Here is a 17698-nt window from a genome sequence, read left to right as displayed (position 1 = left end):
CTCCTTACCTGGGTGCGGTTCTAACCTCTTGGGCTTCCAGGGCGAGGGGCCACGGACGTATCTCTTTATCCGTTCTCGTGCATGTTCTCTGCTGACAGGTTTCTCCATAAGTGCTTGGCACTTTGGGATTTTTTTTTTTTGACACCCTCCCCAAATTAAAGGTCCATTCTGGGGACCGCGACGTCAGTTGGGCAAAGATGGGAAAAGACACGTTTCTAGTGATGCCCATGGGGCGTTTTCTCTGCTGTCTGCCCTCAAGACACTTCGCAATGTCGGGAGATACTTCTAGTTGTCGCCCCTGGGAGAGTGGAGGTCAGGGATGGTGCTCATCGACCTACGGGGCACAGGACGCTGCCCATCCCGCCCCCCCGCCCCCAAAACAAAGAATGGTCCAATGCCAAAGGTCACTAGTGCCGAGGTGCAGAGGCTTGTTACAGAGTGAAAGCTGAGGCTATGGAGGATGTGTGCTTAACAAAAGAGGCCTTCTGTTGTTATGTATTTAGCTGAGGGGGTGAATTTGCTGTAGTTTATTCTGTATAGAGGGTGGGGAGGGGGGGAGCTTCCCTGGTGGCTTACATGGTAAAGAATCCACTTGCAATGGGGGAGACCTGGCTTCAATCCCTGGGTCGGGAATATCCCCTGGAGAAGGGAATGGCCACCCACTGCAGTATCCTGGCCTGGAGAATCCCATGAACAGAGGAGCCAGGACTGAGCTGCTTTCACTTAACATCCGCACTTGGAGGCTGGAAGTCACGGGTGGCAGTAACATGTCTGCTTATTGTTACGGCCGGAGATATTATCGTTTCGGACTACTCCAGGGGATCTTTGGTCAGGAAGATCCTCTGGAGAAGGGAATGACTACCCACTCCAGTATTCTGGCCTGGAGAATCACACAGACAGAGGAACCTGGTGGGTTACACTCCGCGGGGGTTGCCAAGAGTGGGTCACCAAGGCAGTGGGTCGCCAAGGCAGAGTCTTAGCCACTGGACCACCAAGGAAGCCCACTGTGTCCCTGCTTCCGCTGTCTCCTCTCTCTGGCTGGTGTCCGTTCGTCAGCCCCAAGGCTCGCAGGCCCCAGCCCAGGTTTCAGGTGCGTCTGTGGGCACACGATCAGAGCTAACGTGGACGTTCTGCCGTTTGGTTCCCCAGGAGGGAGGAGACCAGTGTGCTGGCGGCCGCACCCTTGGCCACCAACTCCGCCTACTACAGCACGTCGGCCCCCAAGGCGGAGCTGCTGATAAAGATGAAGGACCTGCAGGAGCAGCAGGAGCCAGAAGAGGACTCGGGCAGTGACTTGGACCACGACCTGTCAGTCAAAAAGGTAGGGAGGCTGAAATCCGGATGAGAACGTGCTGGCGGGAGGCAGGTGGTGGCCCTTGGGTCCACCCCCAGCCTCGCCCTGCACCCTGCACCATTTGTGTTGGGCGCGATGCTAACATTTGGGCCTGCGTGTGAAGCCCTTTGTGGAAGAGTCTTCTGTCCTAAGGAGGTCTCTCCACAGGACCTCCTTGCTCTGTCTCTGTCATAAGATCCAGTTTCAAAAGAACTAGGTGGCCACCAGTCTCTTTCATTTTAAGGTCAACCGATAGTGTCTCTTCTATCCCCGTTGAAACCCAAGGGATTTAACTATGTGACCTTCGGCATGGTCCATACCGTGTTTGAGTACCAATTTCAAATTCCTGTGATCAGGTAATAAATCCAACAGCAGATCGTGAAGGGCTGTGTTAACCAAAAAAGCAGCCCTTGTTCAACTCCAGAAACTAACCCAGGCCCTTGGGGATACAGCGGCAACACGCGAAATAGTCATTCCTTCCCTGAAGGCACTGCGTATTCGCAGCACAAAAATAAACACATAATACAGGGCCCAGGGGCCACACCCGGCCCCCAACCTGCTGTTGTCAATAAAGCTTTATTTAAAGACAGCCAATTCATTCATTTACATACGGCCTCTACATATTGTATTACATATGGCCTTTACATGTTGTGTTACGTTTACGATACTGTAAGCGGTATTGAGTAGTGGCCGTGTGGCCTCTGAAGTCTAAGATATTCACCCTCTGGCTCTTTACAGAAAACGCTTGCACACGTATAATGTAATCGGTCAGAAAAGTTAAACCAGGGTGAAGGCATACAGAGGTAAAAGGAGTGTGATTGTAGAGAAGGCTCTGATGAGCTCATGATGCAGAAAAACCTGCAGTGACATGAGGGAGTGTCCGGTTCTGTCAGGGACTGGGTTGGGGGGAGAGTGGGGGCAGCACATACAAAGGCCCTGGGGTAGGAGATACGTGACATGTTGGGAAGGCAGCAGAGACCACTGGCGGGAGCACTGTGGACAGGAGGACGGGCGATTGTAGATGTAGGTCAGGGACCCAGGGGGTGGACCAGGAGGAAGGGGGATGGGAGGTGAGGTCAGGGAACAGTGGCTGAAGCTGTGTGGACGAGGAGGAGGGAAGATGGAACAGGAGGTCAGGGCCTTACGGTGGGAGCTCCATGGAGATGTGAGAGGCAAATAGGAGATAACAGTCTGGGACCCGTGGCCGGAGCTGTATGGACAGAGATGGGGAAGATTGAACTTGAGGTCACATGGACCCGTGGCTGGAGCTGTGGACAGGGAGGAAGATGATGATCGGATAACACATCAGGAACCAATGACTGGAGACGTGTGGATAAAAAAGAACACGATTGGAGAGACGGTCAGGCTGCTTGAGCCCCAGCTATGTAGGCGAGGAGGGACGATGGGCCACAGCGTCGTAAGACAAGTGGTTGGACCCGTGTGAACAAGGATGCAGAGGTTTGGAGAGGAAGTCAGAGACCAGTTGGCTGGAGCCGTGTGGCCACGGAGCCGGAGGATTGGAAAGGAAGTTGAGGACCAGTGGATGGAGCTCTCTGCATGAGGAGGAACAGGATTGTAGATGACTGTTAGGGACAGGGGGCCAGAGCCGTGTGGTCAAGAATGAGGAGGATTGCTGTTCAGGTCGGTGAAGGTAGATGAAGCCGTGTAGACAAACAGAAAGGGGAATGAGAGAGAAAGTGAGTTGCTGGAGCTGTGTGGATAAGGAGGAGGATTGGAGTTGTGGCCAGACCAGTGGCTGGAGCCGTGTGGACAAGGAGCAGGAGGACCGGAAAGGAGGTCAGGGACTTGTGTCCGGAGATGTTTCAACAAGCAGGTGGAAGGATCTGCAATCAACAGTCAAGGGGGACCAGTGGCTGCTGCTGTGTGAAGAAGGGTGAGGCGGGTTGGAGATAAAGTCGGGACAGAGTGGCTGGACCTGGGTGTGCAAGGAGCAGAAAGACTGGAGATGAAGTCAGCAACAACGTGGCCAGACCTGGGTGAAAAAGGATTAGGAGGTTTGGAGATTTTTAGGTCAGGGGCCAGGGGCTGGGGCCATGTGACAAAGAAGAGGCAGAATGGAGAGGCAGTCAGTGACCGGTGGCTCGAGCTGCTGGACTAGAAAGAAGCAGCTTTGGCTGGAGGTCAGGGACCAGCAACTGGACCTTTGTGGACAAGGAGGAGGAATTTTGGAGAGGAAGTCAGGAACCAGTGAGTGGAGCTGTGTGTATAAGGAAGAGCAGGATGGAGAGAGGGATCAGGGTCCCGTAGCTGTTGCTGTGTAGACGAGGTGGGAACATAAAGTCATAGACAGGTGGCTGGACCTCTGTGAACAAGGATGAAGGGGGTTTGTAGATGAAATCAGGGACCCGTAGCTGGGACTGTGGGAACCAGGATGAGGAGGATTGCAGTTCAGATCAGTGACCACTAGATGGAGCCGTGTCGGCAGAATGGAAGGGGTTTGAGAGAGGTTAGGGACCAGCTGTAGCTTGTGTAGACAGGGAGGAGGACGCTTGTAGAGAAAGTCAAGGGGCGGGTGGCTGGAGTTGTGTTGACATGCAGCTGGAGGATAGGAAGAAAGGCAGGGACCAATGGCTAGAAGCCCTCTGCACAAGGCCGAGGAGGACTGGAGAGGAAGTCGGGGACCAGTGGTTGGAGCTTTGGGGACAGAGGAGGAGGTCTGGAGATGCACTCAGGTGGCCGTGGCTGATGCTGTTTGGTCAAGGAGGAGGAAGATAGGAGATGAGGTTGGGGGCCATGGGTGGAGCTGTGTGGACAGGGAGGAGGGAACACATAGAAGAACTCAGGGACCAGTTGCTGGTGCTGTTTGGACACAGAGCAGGAGGATTGGAAAGATAACCGAGGAGCGGAAAGGAAGCCAGTGGCTAGAGGCTCTCTGTACAAGGAGGCGGAGGACTGCGGATTAAGAAAGGTACCAGTGGCTGGAGCTGTGTCTACAAAAAGGACAATTGGAGAAAATGTCAGTGACAGGGGGCCATGCCTGTGTGAGCACGGATGCGGAGGTTCCTCAATTAATAATTCAGGGACCACCGGCTGGGACTGCGTGGACGTGAATGAGGAGCGCAGTTCAGGTCAGTTCAGTTCAGTCGCTCAGTCGACTCTTTGCAACCCCATGGACTGCAGCACGCCAGGCCTCCCTGTCCTTCACCAACTCCCGGAGTTTACTCAAACTCATGTCCATTGAGTCGGTGATGCCATCCAACCATCTCATCCTCTGTCACACCCTTCTCCTCCCACCTTCAATCTTTCTCAGCATCAGGGTCTTTCCCAATGAGTCAGTTCTTCGCATCAGGTGGCCAAAAGTATTGGAGTTTCAGCTTCAACATCATTCCTTCCAATGAATATTCAGGACTGATCTCCTTTAGGATGGACTGGTTGGATCTCCTTGCAGTCCCAGGGACCCTCAAGAGTCTTTTCCAACACCATAGTTCAAAAGCATCCATTCTTCAGCAGTTCAGGTCAGTGACCACTAGATGAAGCTGTGTAGACAAAGAGAAAGGGGAATAAGAGACAAAGTTAGGGACCAGTGGCTGGAGCTGTGTGGACAAGGAGGAGAGGGATTGTAGAGGAGATCATTGACTTGTGGCCAAAGGTGTACGGACAAGAAGGAGGAGAACTGGAGAGGAGGTCAGGCACCAGTGGCTTGGCCCGTGTTGAGGAGGCGTAGGAAAGATTGAAGGACTTGTCTGGGGAGGTGTGTGGATAAAAGGATGGAGACTGGAGAGAAGGTCAGGGACTCGTGGCTATATCTTTGTGGACACGGAGAAAGATTGCAGATGAGATCAGGGACCAGTCACTGGAGTGGCGTGGACTCGGGGCAGGCTTGTAGAGGATGTCAAGGACAGGTGGCCGGAGATCTCTGTACAGGTAGGAGGACCTCCGGTGACAGAGTCAGGGACTGGTGGCTGGAGCTGTGTGGACCAGGATGAGCAGGACTGCACTTCAGGTCAGCGACCACTGCAAGGACCTGTGTGGAAAAGACGACGTGTTATGGGAGACAAGGTCAGAGGCAGCACATGGAGTTACGGGCACAGGGCGGTGGGTCTGTGAGGTCACCAGGGACCTAAGGGTGCTGCTTTTGTGAACACCAGAAGGTCAGGAACCCGTTGGCTGGAGCTATGTGGACAGGGTTTGATAAGGTGGGAAGGAGGACCAGGGCCAGTGGCTTTGAGTTATTGGAGATGGAGTAAGAATAGATTATGGGCTTCCCTTGTAGCTCAGCTGGTGAAGCATCCGCCTACAATGCAGGAGACCGGGGTTCGATTCCTGGGTTGGGAAGATCCCCCTGGAGAAGGAAATGGCAACCCACTCCAGTGTTCTTGCCTGGAGAATCCCCATGGACTGGAGCCTGCCAGGCTCTTCTGTCCACGGGATCACAAGAGTCGGACATGACTTAGTGACTAAACCACCAGCACCACCAAGAATAGATTGGAGAGGTCAGGGAATTTTCTCCAGCGGTAGGTGGACTAGGGGGATGAAAAATTTGAGATGAGGTCAGCAACTTGTGCCTGGCTTTCTTTGCAGAAGAGAAAGAGGATGGTAGATGAGGGCAGGGACCAGTGACTTGGAGCTGTGTGGATTCGGCACAGGAGGCGCACAGAGGAGGCCGTGAAACATGGTTGGGGCTCAGTTTTCAGGGAGGAAATGATTCGTAGTCAAGGCAAGGACTGTTGGCTGGACCACCATGCCAAAGGACGAGGGCAGCTGCACTTCCGGCCTTTGACCACTAGATGGCGATGTGGAGAAAAGAGGGATGCTCACGAGAGACAGGCTGAGGGACCAGTGATGGGAGCTTTGTGTTGAGGAGGAGGTTGATTGACAGGTGGTCAGGGACCTATAGATGCAACTGTGGGAACACAAGAAGGAGTCATGGAGCGCAGCTCGGGGACCAGCGGCTGGAGCTGTGTGGACAAGCAAGAGGAAGATTGGAGAGTAGGTCAGGCACTGGCCGCAGAAGCTGTGTGTAGAAGGTGGGGGGCGGGGGGGGAGGGAAAGTTAGTCACACAGTCATGTCTGACTCTTTGTGACCCCAAGGACTGTAGCCAGCCTGGCTCTTCTGTCCATGGGATTCTCCAGGGCAAGAATACTGGAGTGGGTTGCCATGCCCTCCTCCAGGAGATCTTCCCGACCCAGGGATAGAACCTGGGTCTCCGGCATTGCAGGCAGATTCTTTACCCACTGAGCCATCAGGGAAGCCCAGCACAAGAGGGAAAGACTGGGCATAAAGTCTGGGATATAAGGCCAGAGCTGTGTGAACAAGGATGCGGCGTCTTGGAGATGAGGTCAGGTACCAGTGGCTGGGATTGTGAGGACAAGGGTGAAGAGGACTGCGCGGTTCAGGTGAGTTGAATCAGTTCACTTACACAGCCACTTATACAAAAAGGAACGGCGATGCCAGACAGTGCTGTGTGGACCAAAGGAATGGCACTGTGTGGACAAAAGGAGTCATGTATGGATGTGAGAGCCGGACCGTAAAGAAAGCTGAGCGCCGAAGAATGGATGCTTTGGAACTGTGGTGTTGGAGAAGACTCTTGACAGTCCCTGGGACTGCAAGGCGAACCAACCAGTCCATCCTAAAGGAGATGAGTCCTGAATATTCATTGCAAGGACTGATGTTGAAGCTGAAACTCCAGTACTTTGGCCACCTGGTGGGAAGAGCTGCCTTGAGGTATATGGACATGTTGCAGGATAGTGTGGAGAGACAGACATCGAGTTCTCGCAGGAATATATGCAAAAGTAGGCTGGAAGATTTGAGAGGAGGTCAGCAACCTTGTGTCTGGATCTCTGTAGACAAGGATGAGGAGGATTGTAGAAGAGATCAGGGACCAGTGGCTGGAGCTGTGCTGACAGGGAGGACGAGGATTGGAAAGGAAGGCAGGGACCCGTGGCTCAAGGTATGTGGACATAGAGTAGGATAAATTGGAGAAGAAGGTCAGCAACGTGTGCCTGGCTCTGTGTGGACAAGGGGGAAGAGGATCATAGGTGATATCAGGGACCAGTGACTGGAGATCTGTGAACTCAGAGCAGAAGGTCCAGGAACAGTGGCTGGACCTCCGAGAACAAGGAGGAAGAGGATTGTTGATAAAGTCAGGTACCAGTGATGGGAACTGCGTGCCCAAAGGTGAGAACACAGTGGAGGAGAGTCAAAAAGTTGGCTTAAAACTCAGCATTGAGAAATCTGAGATCATGGCATCCGGTCCCATCACTTTATAGCAAATAGATGGGGAAACAATGGAAACAGTCAGAGACTTTATTTTTGGGGGGCTCCAAAATCACTGCAGATGGTGACTGCAGCCATGAGATTAAAAGACGCTTGATCCTTAGAAGAAAAGCTATGACCAACCTAGACAGAATATTTAAAAGCAGAGAGAAAAATAAAAAAAATAAAAAGCAGAGAGATTGCTTTGCTGACAAAGGTCTGTCTAGTCAAGGCTATGGTTTTTCCAGTAGTCATGTATGGCTGTGAGATTTGGATTATAAAGAAAGTTGAGCGCCGAAGAAGTGATGCTTTTGAACTGTGGTGCTGGAGAAAACCCTTGGAGTCCCTTGGACTGCAAGGAGATCCAACCAGTCCATCCTAAAGGCAATCAGTCCTGAATGTGCATTGGAAGGACTCCTGCTGAAGCTGAAACTCCAGTCCTTTGGCCATCTGATGCGAAGAGCCAACTCACTGGAAAAGACACTGATGCTGGGAAAGATGGAGGGCAAGAGGAGAAGGGGATGACAGGGGGTGAGATGGTTGGATGGCATCACCGACTCGATGGACATGAGTTTGAGCAAGTTCTGGGAGTTGGTGATGGACAGGGAGGCCTGGCGTGCTACGGCGTCACAAAGAGTCAGACACGACTGAGCAGCTGAACCGAACTGAAGGGTGAGGACGATTGCAGTTTAGGTCAGTGACCTCTAGATGGAACTGTGTAGAAAAGGGGAAGACTTGATAAGAGAGGAGGTCAGGGACCCGTTCCCGGCCTTGTGTGTGGACAAGGAGGAGGGGGGATTTGTGAGCGGCCAGGGAAGTGTGGGTGCAGCAGTGTGAACACAAGCAGGAATGGATGGGGGTTCAGGGGCCGGTTCCTCCAGCTGTACTGACTCAGGGGGAGAGGACTGGAGATGAGTTCGGTGACCTGATGCCGGAGCTATGTGGACAAGGAGGGGACATCTGGAGAAGAGATCGGGGACCAGCGGCTGGAGCTTTGGGAACACGAGGCAGGAGAATTGGAAAGGCAAGGCAAGGACCAAGTGGCTAGAGCTGTCTGTACCAGAAGGAAGACGATTGTTTGGGAGGACAGGGACCCGTGGCTAGAGCTCGCTGTACAAGGAGGAGCGCAGATAAAGAAAGTCAGGTTCTGGTGCCTGGAGCCGTGTGTTCCAAGTGGAAGTAAGGCTGCAGATAACGTCAGGAACCGGTGGCTGAATCTTCGTGAGGAAGGATGGGGAGGTTTGTAGATGAAGTCGGTCAGGGGCTGTGGGGACAAGGATGAGGAGCATCGTAGTTGAGGTCAGAGATCACTAGTTTAGCCATGTAGACAAAGACCTGGCGGGGGCGGGGGGGGGGGCGGTTTCCCAGGCAGCTCAGTGGTAAAGAATCCGCCTGCCAGTGCAGGAGGCGCAGGTTCAATTCCCGGGTCTGGAAGATCCCCTGGAGTAGGAAGTGGCAACCGGCTCCGGTATTCTGGCCTGGGAAATCCTGTGGGCGGAGGAGCCTGGCGGGTTCTAGCCCATTATTAGATGGCAACTAGTTGGGCGTGACTGAGCATGCACACAGACTCACAGGCCATGAGGGATGAGGCTGGAGCTGTGTGAACACGGAGGAGGATCATCGGGGTGGGAATATTCAGGGATCAGTGGTTGGATCTGTGTGGACAGGAATGGGGCAAGGTTGCAGAGGAGGGCAGGGACTTGTGGCTGAACGTCTGTGGACAGGGAGGAATGATTAGAGATGAGATTGGGTTGGGGGCGTGGGTTTGTGTCTGGAGCTCTATTGACAAGGAGGAAGAGGACTACACCATTGAGGGAGTAGACCAGTGTCTGGAAGCTGTGTGAACAGGGAGGAGGGGGCTTGCATGTAAGGTCATCGACTACCAGATGCAGCCGCATAAATAAAGGGGAAGGGGGCTGGGAGATGCGGTCAGGGACTTGAGGTCAGGGAGCGGTGTAGACAGAACAAGGAGGGACTCGGGGAGAGAAGGAAGTCAGGGCCAGTGGCTGGGATGTGTGGACAAGGAGGGAGGAGGGTTGGAGGCTTGTGGTGGGAAAAAAAAAGGAGTAGGATGGCAGTGTTGAACTCCCCGTGTCATCCCGCAGATTCCTTCTGGCTTTTTCCATATTGTGATTTACGTGTTTCCACGCTCCTTTCTCCATTAGTCCCACCATCCTTTCCCTACCCATCTGTTCCCTCTGTGTCTGCATCTCCACTGCTGCCCAGCAAATAGGTTCTTCAGTATCATCTTTCTAGATTCCACATACATGTGTTAATAAATTTGTTTTTTTTTTTTTCTTTTTGATTTACGTCACTCAGTGTAATAAGCTCTAGGTTCATCCACTTCATTAGAAGTGACCCAAATGTGTTCCTTTTCGTGGCTGAGTAATTTTCCACTGTGTGTATGTACCCCATCTTCTTTATCCATCCATCTGCCCATGGGCATCTAAGTTGCTTCCTTGTGCTGCTGCTGCTAAGTCGCTTCAGTGGTCTCCGACTCTGGGCGAGCCCACAGACAGCAGCCCACCAGGCTCCGCCGTCCCTGGGATTCTCCAGGCAAGAATACTGGAGTGGGCTGCCATTTCCTTCTGCAATGCATGCATGCATGCTAAGTCTCTTCAGTCGTGTCCGACTCTGTGTGACCCCATGGACAGCAGCCCACCAGGCTCCTCTGTCCACGGGATTCTCCAGGCAAGAACACTGCAGTGGGTTGCCATTTGCTTCTCCCGTGTGCTAGCTATTGTAAATAGTGCTTCAATGAACAGTGAGGTACTCGTGTCTTTTTCAGTCACACTTTCCCCCAGGGTATATGTCCAGTACTGGGATTTGCTAGATCATATGGTTGTTTTATTCCTAGGTTTTTTTGTTTTTTTTTTTTTAACTGAAATCTCCATACTGTTGTCCATAACAGCTGTACCAATTTACATTCCCACTAACAGTGCAGGGGGGCTTCCTGTGAGGCTCAGCTGGTAAAAAAAAAAAAATCCACCTGCAAGGCAGGAGACCTGGGTTGAGAAGATCCCCTGGAGCCAGGAAAGGCTACCCACTCTAGTATTCTGGCCTGGAGAATCCCATGGGTTGTATAGTCCATGGGGTCTCAAAGAATTGGACACAACTGGGTGACTTACACTTTGAAACAATACAAGAGGGTTTCCCTTTTCTCCACAGCGTCTCTAGCATTTATTGCTTGCAGATTTTTTCGATGCTGGCCTAGTGGCCAGCGCAACAAGCTGCTGATGGGCCCTCAGGCCGGGAGGTGCGGGCGGGTGCAGGGGGGCGCCCCGGTCAGCGGGGCCGTGACTGAGTCCCGCGCGCTGTACCCACAGCAGGAGCTCATCGAGAGCCTCGGCCGCAAGCTGCAGGTGCTGCGGGAGGCGCGGGAGAGCCTGCTGGAGGACGTGCAGGCCAACAGTGCGCTGGGTGACGAGGTGGAGGCCCTGGTCAAGGCTGTGTGCAAGCCCAACGAGTTTGACAAGTTCCGCATGTTCATCGGGGACCTCGACAAGGTGGTGAACCTCCTGCTGTCGCTCTCCGGCCGCCTGGCCCGCGTAGAGAATGCCCTCAACAACCTGGATGACAGCACGCCTCCGGGCGATCGGGTACTCCCCTGGAGGCGGGACGGGTGGTGGGGGGGGGGGAGGCCCCACGGGGTGTGGAGTGAACACCCAGAAGCCTCGCTGGGCTGGCCGTCCACCTAGTCGCAGAAGATCTTCTCTCTCTCCCTTCTCATAGTGGGGGGTCGCCCCGAGATTCCCCGCGTTGTTCAGTCACCTGGTTGGGTCCAACTCTTTGCGACCCCATGGACTGCAGCACACCAGGCCTCCCTGTCCATCACCATCTCCCAGAGTTTTACTCAAACTCACGTCCATCAAGTTGGTGATGCCATCCAACCATCTCATCCTCTGTTGCCCCCTTCTCCTCCCACCTTCAATCTTTCCCAGCATGAGGGTCTTTTCCGGTGAGTCAGTTCTTGGCATCAGGTGCCCAGAACATGCTAGCATTATTTTATGCATTCAGACTCATGTCCGCTGAGTCGGTGATGCCATCCACAGGCTTATTAGTTAGCGTCGGGGACCATGCCTGTGATCCTCCGGGGCCCTGTATCCCTCGGGGTTTCCATGTTAGGTCCTCCCTGGGCATGCTTGATAAGCTTCACTTTCCTAGAACCAGAGGCAGCGGTGGCCTGCAGCCTCCTCCAGATTCAGCGTAGGGGCCGGGCCTCCACTGTGATCAGCGTTGGGGGAAACTGTCGATGACAGGCACGCTATCGAGGGCAAAGAGGCAGCGTCAGGCTGTGGGAGGCTCCCCTGTGTTTCCAGATAGAAAGCGGTACACGTGGGCGAGACGTGGACACAGGACGCCCTCCCTCCAGTCAGAGCTTGTAGTCTCCATGGATGCCAACTGATCTCTGTGGCCCCTGTTTGGAGAATCAGCTGAGGTCTCTTTGTCTTTTGGTTGGAATTAATGAATTGCAATTAATCCTCCTCTCACTCACACTGGCAGGTCAGGGTGTCCTTTAGCAGGGGGCAGGCGGCCCTGAAAGGTGGTGCAGACCACAGATACTTCCCAGGCTCCGGACCAGGGAAGCGATTTCTGATTTCAGCCCAACAAACCGACCGCCCCCCCCCACCACCACCACCACCCACCAAGCAGCAGCCCTGTGCCTCCGGCCTCTCCTCGGGGCCCCACCACCCCTGTGACACTCCGACTGGGTTTGGGGTTACCAGGTGGTGGAGGAGCGGGAGACTCTGCTGGTGTCGGAAACTGGGACTGAAGATGGGGCGTTCCCTGGCGTGCGCCAGCCGCCACATGGAGACTGTTTAATGCCGTTCCTTGCTCCCTGTCTTGTTTTCACAGCAGGTTACGGGAGGGATGGTAGGTGTGCGCCCTGATCTAGGAATGGGGGCGTCTGTGTGCCCCAGAGTAGGAGCCAGGGCAGCTATGTGACCCGCCTCCCCCGCCTTCCCCCGCCTCCATCTCTCTCCTTCCAACCCGTTGTCCTTCTCACCATCCGCCTCTACTGGTGCCAGAAGGGTTTAGCAATCCTGCCCTCGGAGATCTCTTTAAATGCACTGCTTTGGCCCACTTTGCCCCCATCCGCCGCGTTGTCACGGAAACACCTTGGCGCACACAGGTCCCTCCACCCGCGAGTCCTTCACTGCCTGCGCGCGAAGTTTTGGAATTTTCTGGGCCCGGATGGCCCTCATGTTCCTCCGGGTGTATCCGGGCGGCTTGTGCAGGGCTGTATCTCGGCGCCTCGTGGCGAGGGGGCGGGCGGTGTATCCTGGTGCCTCTTGCCGGGGTGTATCCCGGCGCCTCGTTGGCGGGGGGGGGTGTCTCTGGGCGCCTCCTGCAGGGGTGTATCCAGGTGCCTCGAGCTGGGGTGTATCCGGGCGCCTCCCTGCGCAGGCGGTGGGAGGCGCTGGCCAGCACCCCCCAACCGGGTCCCCAGCAGGCTTGTGCGCCTTCTGTCTGTCCAGCAATCCCTCCTCGAGAAGCAGCGAGTCCTGATCCAGCAGCACGAGGACGCCAGGGAGCTGAAGGAGAACCTGGACCGCCGGGAGGGCATCGTCTTCGACATCCTGGCCAGCTACCTGGGCCCCGAGAGCCTGGCGGACTACGAGCACTTCGTCAAGATGAAGTCGGCGCTCATCATCGAGCAGCGCGAGTTGGAAGACAAAATACACCTGGGTGAGGAGCAGCTGAAGTGCCTATTGGACAGCCTGCAGCCGGAGAGAGGCAAATGAGGGCGCACCCAACCCCCACCCCACCCGGCCCTCCCCGGAGAAGGAGGACGACGCGGATGGGGTTGGCGGAGTCATCAGCTCCGGTCCTGTGGATGCCGCTGAAAACCGTAGCCTGTATTTACGTCCTATCGCTGGGGGTCGGGGGAGGGGGGTGTCCTCTCACTGCCAGGTGGCGGTCAGCAAAGTAATAACTTATATGTGTGCGTTTGGAATGAGTTCTTTAATTCTTAGGTTCCCTTTTGGAATGCTGAGCAGAGCGGCTCCCCCCTCCCCTTTGCCGCGGTGGCCCGGCAGCGTCCCCACGTGGCGCCGGGGCTGGGGTGCGCCCTGCGCGCGTACGCACTGGGGTCACCCCCGTGGTCTCCACCGGCCTTGCGTGCAGACGCTGAACCCTGTCCTCCGCGCGGGCAGGAACGATCGCGTCTCTAGAGAAGGTGCATGTGGGTCGGGGGTGGGGAGTCGCCTGGTGCGTGAGCTGTCCGGTGGATCGCGGGAGGCGCCGGGGCTGGGGTGTGCCCTGCGCACGTACGCACTGGGGTCACCCCCGTGGTCTCCACCAGCCTTGCGTGCGGACGCTGAACCCTGTCCTCCGCGCGGGCAGGAGCAATCGCGTCTCTTAAGAAGGTGCATGTGGGTCGGGGGTGGGGAGTCGCCTGGTGCACGAGCTGTCTCGTGGATCGCGGGAGGCGCCGGGCGGCTGTGTTCGCCCGTGCGTCCGGAAGTGTTGCGCCATTCGTTCTGTCTGTCCTCTAAGGATGACCCCGACCCAGCAAAAAAAAAAATCATGAGGATGAGTATTATTTATTAATGTGTTAGAAAGAGAATAGTTATCCATGCGGTTTAAAGACCAGCGGTGAAATGACGAGCTTTCAGCACGCTGGGTTCACTCATGGTGAAATCGCCACTTGCACAGTCTACATGCTTTAAGGCGCAGGCAGAAGGGACATACTGGTTTTTGTTCTTCTGGAATGACACCCGCGTGCAAATGGTATTTTTCCTGCAAAGTGAGATTACTTGGCTGAAAGTGTGTCTGGAAGATATGTGCTTGCGAGTTTTGTTTTGATTTTTTCCTTAAGGCCCCTGAGATATTTTCCTCATTTACTTTCCCCTCGGTGCTCCCCCCGCGCCGCCCCCCCCCCCAAGAACATTTCTTTGGTGTGTATATGATCGTGGATTATAATTGGCAGCTCCTCTCTTTTTGCTTCTCTGGATTAATTATTGGCAGTGTCAAGGCCGCCGCCTCCAAGAACCCATGGTTCTGGCTTTCCAGAGGTCCAGGTGGACCATACGACTCCCAGACCTTGTCTTTCTCCGCCACAGAGTTGACCACCATCTGTTGCCCGTTTTGTCGTTTGATATTGCAAGGTGGTCGAGAGAGTCTGTTCACTAGAAAACACTGTCGGGCTGTTGTTTTCCAGTGGCTGAGTCACGACTAGAAGATATCTTGCAGATCCCCTGTGCTGCATTTGCATCCAGAACGTATAAAGATCTTTCCAAGTTAACAGCATGAAAACAGACAGCCCAGTTAAAACATGAGCCAGAGACTTAAATAGACAGTTCACCAAAGAGGCTATATGCATGTCAGTGGGCATATAGGTGTTTAGCCCCTCGTGGCTTGGTTCTCACGGTCTGATTTTTAACCTGATCGTCTGTGTTCCGTCCCAGTTGGGTGAGATGCCTGCATAATGGTGGGATAAGCCCCAAGATAACTTCATGTCGGGGTGATATTCAGAGGTCAGATCATGTTACTCCTTGTTTCCTCTTATGCCCGGGAAACGAGTTTTCTGACAGATGGGGAGATAGCCCTTTGTCACCGGTGACCGGCGCCTTACCAAAGACAGAAGCACACAATGTCTTTAATATTAAAGGACACTACTCCACACCCACAGAGCCAGGAGGACAAGCTGGACTGGCCCCGGTGATATCTCCGCAGCCCTGGTGGGAACCGACCTGGCAGGCTTCAGTGATGCCGGCAATAAACATTCCTTTGGCAGCCCACCCATGCCAGAGAGAAGGGCCTTTTTCTGCACTTTCTATTCTTCTTAAATTAAGCTGTTCCTGACTTGAAAAACCCCTTTTCTGCCAGTGAAGCATCGTCCTCCTCCCCACGTGCTACGGTCACTTGCTGTGAAAATGGGTCACGGCGGAAAAGATAAAGCTGGCTGTCCACGGATCCCCCGCCCCGCCTTTCTCCCTTGGGGCGACAACCACAGTGATGTCAGTGTGTTTTGATTTTCAGAAAGCTTTTATCTGTGAATCTTGCCCTTCTCATACAGTATTGTGATCATTTTGATGATACGTCTGTAAAATGTGAAAATAGAGTTTATGCCTGTATCCAGCTTTTCGGTGTCTTTTGAGAACATTGTCTTCTACACAGCAATACACAGGGCTCTGGTATCCTTTAAACGAAGCCCATAGAATCACAACGGTCCTGTCTGTTTCTCCATCTGCCTCATAAATGTCTGGTTGGCGGGGACCCAAAGATTGCAGTGAGTCAGTGTGCACAACTTTGTATATAACTATATTACTGCACATACAATCTGGTGCTAACCTTTCTCCTATGGCATTCCTGTGTGGTGGCTGATGGCTCACCCCGGGTCATCACTCAGCTGAGACGTGCTCTCTGTATCTTGAGGTTGCAGTCAGGGGCCTTGCCGGATACTTTGATCATGCCTTCCACCGTGGAAGATTTGTACCGATTTCATGCTCAACACTTAACACTTACCTCTCAACAGATCATCCTGCTTGACCTTAATAAAATAAATGATATCTTTCAGTGAATGGAGCGTGTCTTTGTCTTGCATCTTTTTTAAGAATTGGAACGTCCTTCCCGTATGTCAGATCCTTCAGCCACTGTAGATCATGGGGTTGAATCTGTATACACAGGTGTTTGACTGTTTCTGCCTGACGAGGTCAGGCCAGTCCGTCTGCAGCCAGGAAAACATCAGGGACACAGGTTGTATCAGTCAGCTGTTGCTACAGCCATCCTGTGTAACAACCACTATAAAATTGCAGCAGGGTGCAGGGAGAAGTACTTCCTTAGAGGAGGAATTTGTAGATCCACGTGCCTGTCATCTTGCCTTTGGCCTGGGCACGTCCATGGCACATGATCGGAGAACAAGCTCAGTCACATAGGTGCTTGCCCTGGGTGTGGTTATGGCGCACCTGCTAACCTTCCACCAGCACCTGCTGAGTTCCATTGCTGCAGCAAGTCCCGCAGCCCAACCTGGAATCCAGAAGGTGTGGCGTGTGTTCCACCCGGTGACTGTAGGGAGCTGTGAAGCCCTGGGGCCATCGGTGGAGCCCCGTCATCTCCCATGCGGGGTGCTTATGCGGAGTAGCGCCCTGCGATCCAGGACCCGAAGCCAGGTTCCTGGAGCCAAGCCACCTCTGTCACTTGAAGGTTGTATGGCTGTGAGCAGGCGCTAGCCTCTGCACCCCTCGGCTTCCTCCTTTGCAGCCGTAGGGAGAGCAAGCGAGCTGATAACGTCAACCTGCTTGGAAGCCGTGCCGGCTCAGGGGAGTACCGCACAGAGGGAGGCGTTCACAACTCTGGTGCTGTCACTGCAGCCTGGGTCTGGAGGAAAAGCGTTCTCTGCACCCAGACGCCCCTGTCGGAACCACCGGAGGACAGATAGCAGCTGCTCCCGGTCAGCAGTGGACAGACGCTTCTGTTTTCGGAGCAGGTTGGTGGGACCCGGAGGTCAATCAGTTGAGAGAAAGGCATTCTTCCTTTTTTTTTTTTTTTAAAATAACTTTGCTTGTTGAATTTTGGCTACTCTTGGGTCTTGCTCGCTGCTCGGGCTTTTCTCTAGATGTGGTGTGCAGGCTTCTCACACGTGGGCCTCAGTCGTAGTGACATCTTCCCAGATCAGGGGGCGAACTCTGTCGCCCATATCAGTGGATTCTTTACCACTGAGCCACCAGGGAAGCCTGAGAGAGTCGTCGTAGTAAGAACTACTCAGACCTAGGAGGTGAATTTTTATTTGGGATGGGGCCCTTCACAGGTACTCCCTTCTCCTGTTTCTTTGCCCGAGTCCTTCCTTCCCTGTACAGGACAGGATGCCGAGGCTCTCGGGGACCTACCATGCCGAGTCAGGTAAGGTGTTGGTGTATCCCAGCCCTCCCCTCACATCTCTCCATTTTCCTTGTTTTTTTTTTTTTTTAAAGAAACAAGATTCCTAATTACATATTTTTGTCTTTTTTTTTTTTTAAGTTGAAGTCTAGTTGCTTTAAAATGTGGTGCCCATCTCTGCTGTATAGCAAACTGACTCAGTGATACACACAGAGACATTCTTGCTTTATAGCCTTTTACGCTTTGTCACAGGATACTGAATATAGCTCCATGCATTCTGCAGTAGGACCTTGTTGTTTATTCTAAACATAGTAGTTTGTATCTAC

At 53.8% G+C, this 17698-nt stretch overlaps 1 protein-coding gene across 9 annotated transcripts in view; it reads left to right on the top strand.

Annotated features, from left to right (window-relative positions):
• The window catches only part of SHROOM2 (shroom family member 2), a 138548-nt gene extending 122470 nt beyond the window's left edge, over nt 1-16078 (top strand). For 8 of the 9 annotated variants that reach the window (XM_043895119.1, XM_043895118.1, XM_043895115.1 and 5 more), the window contains 3 exons: nt 1150-1321; nt 10877-11149; nt 13031-16078. In XM_043895119.1, coding sequence (XP_043751054.1) covers nt 1150-1321; nt 10877-11149; nt 13031-13297 — 712 coding nt within the window. In that variant the 3' untranslated portion in view covers nt 13298-16078. The remainder of the gene's footprint in view (nt 1-1149; nt 1322-10876; nt 11150-13030) is intronic. The other variant, XM_043895116.1, reaches the window with a different exon arrangement.
• Nucleotides 16079-17698: the final 1620 nt, after the last annotated feature.

Source organism: Cervus elaphus, chromosome X (assembly GCF_910594005.1).
Source record: "Cervus elaphus chromosome X, mCerEla1.1, whole genome shotgun sequence".
Classification (NCBI taxonomy): domain Eukaryota; kingdom Metazoa; phylum Chordata; class Mammalia; order Artiodactyla; family Cervidae; genus Cervus; species Cervus elaphus.
This window is presented reverse-complemented; position numbering and strand designations above follow the sequence as displayed.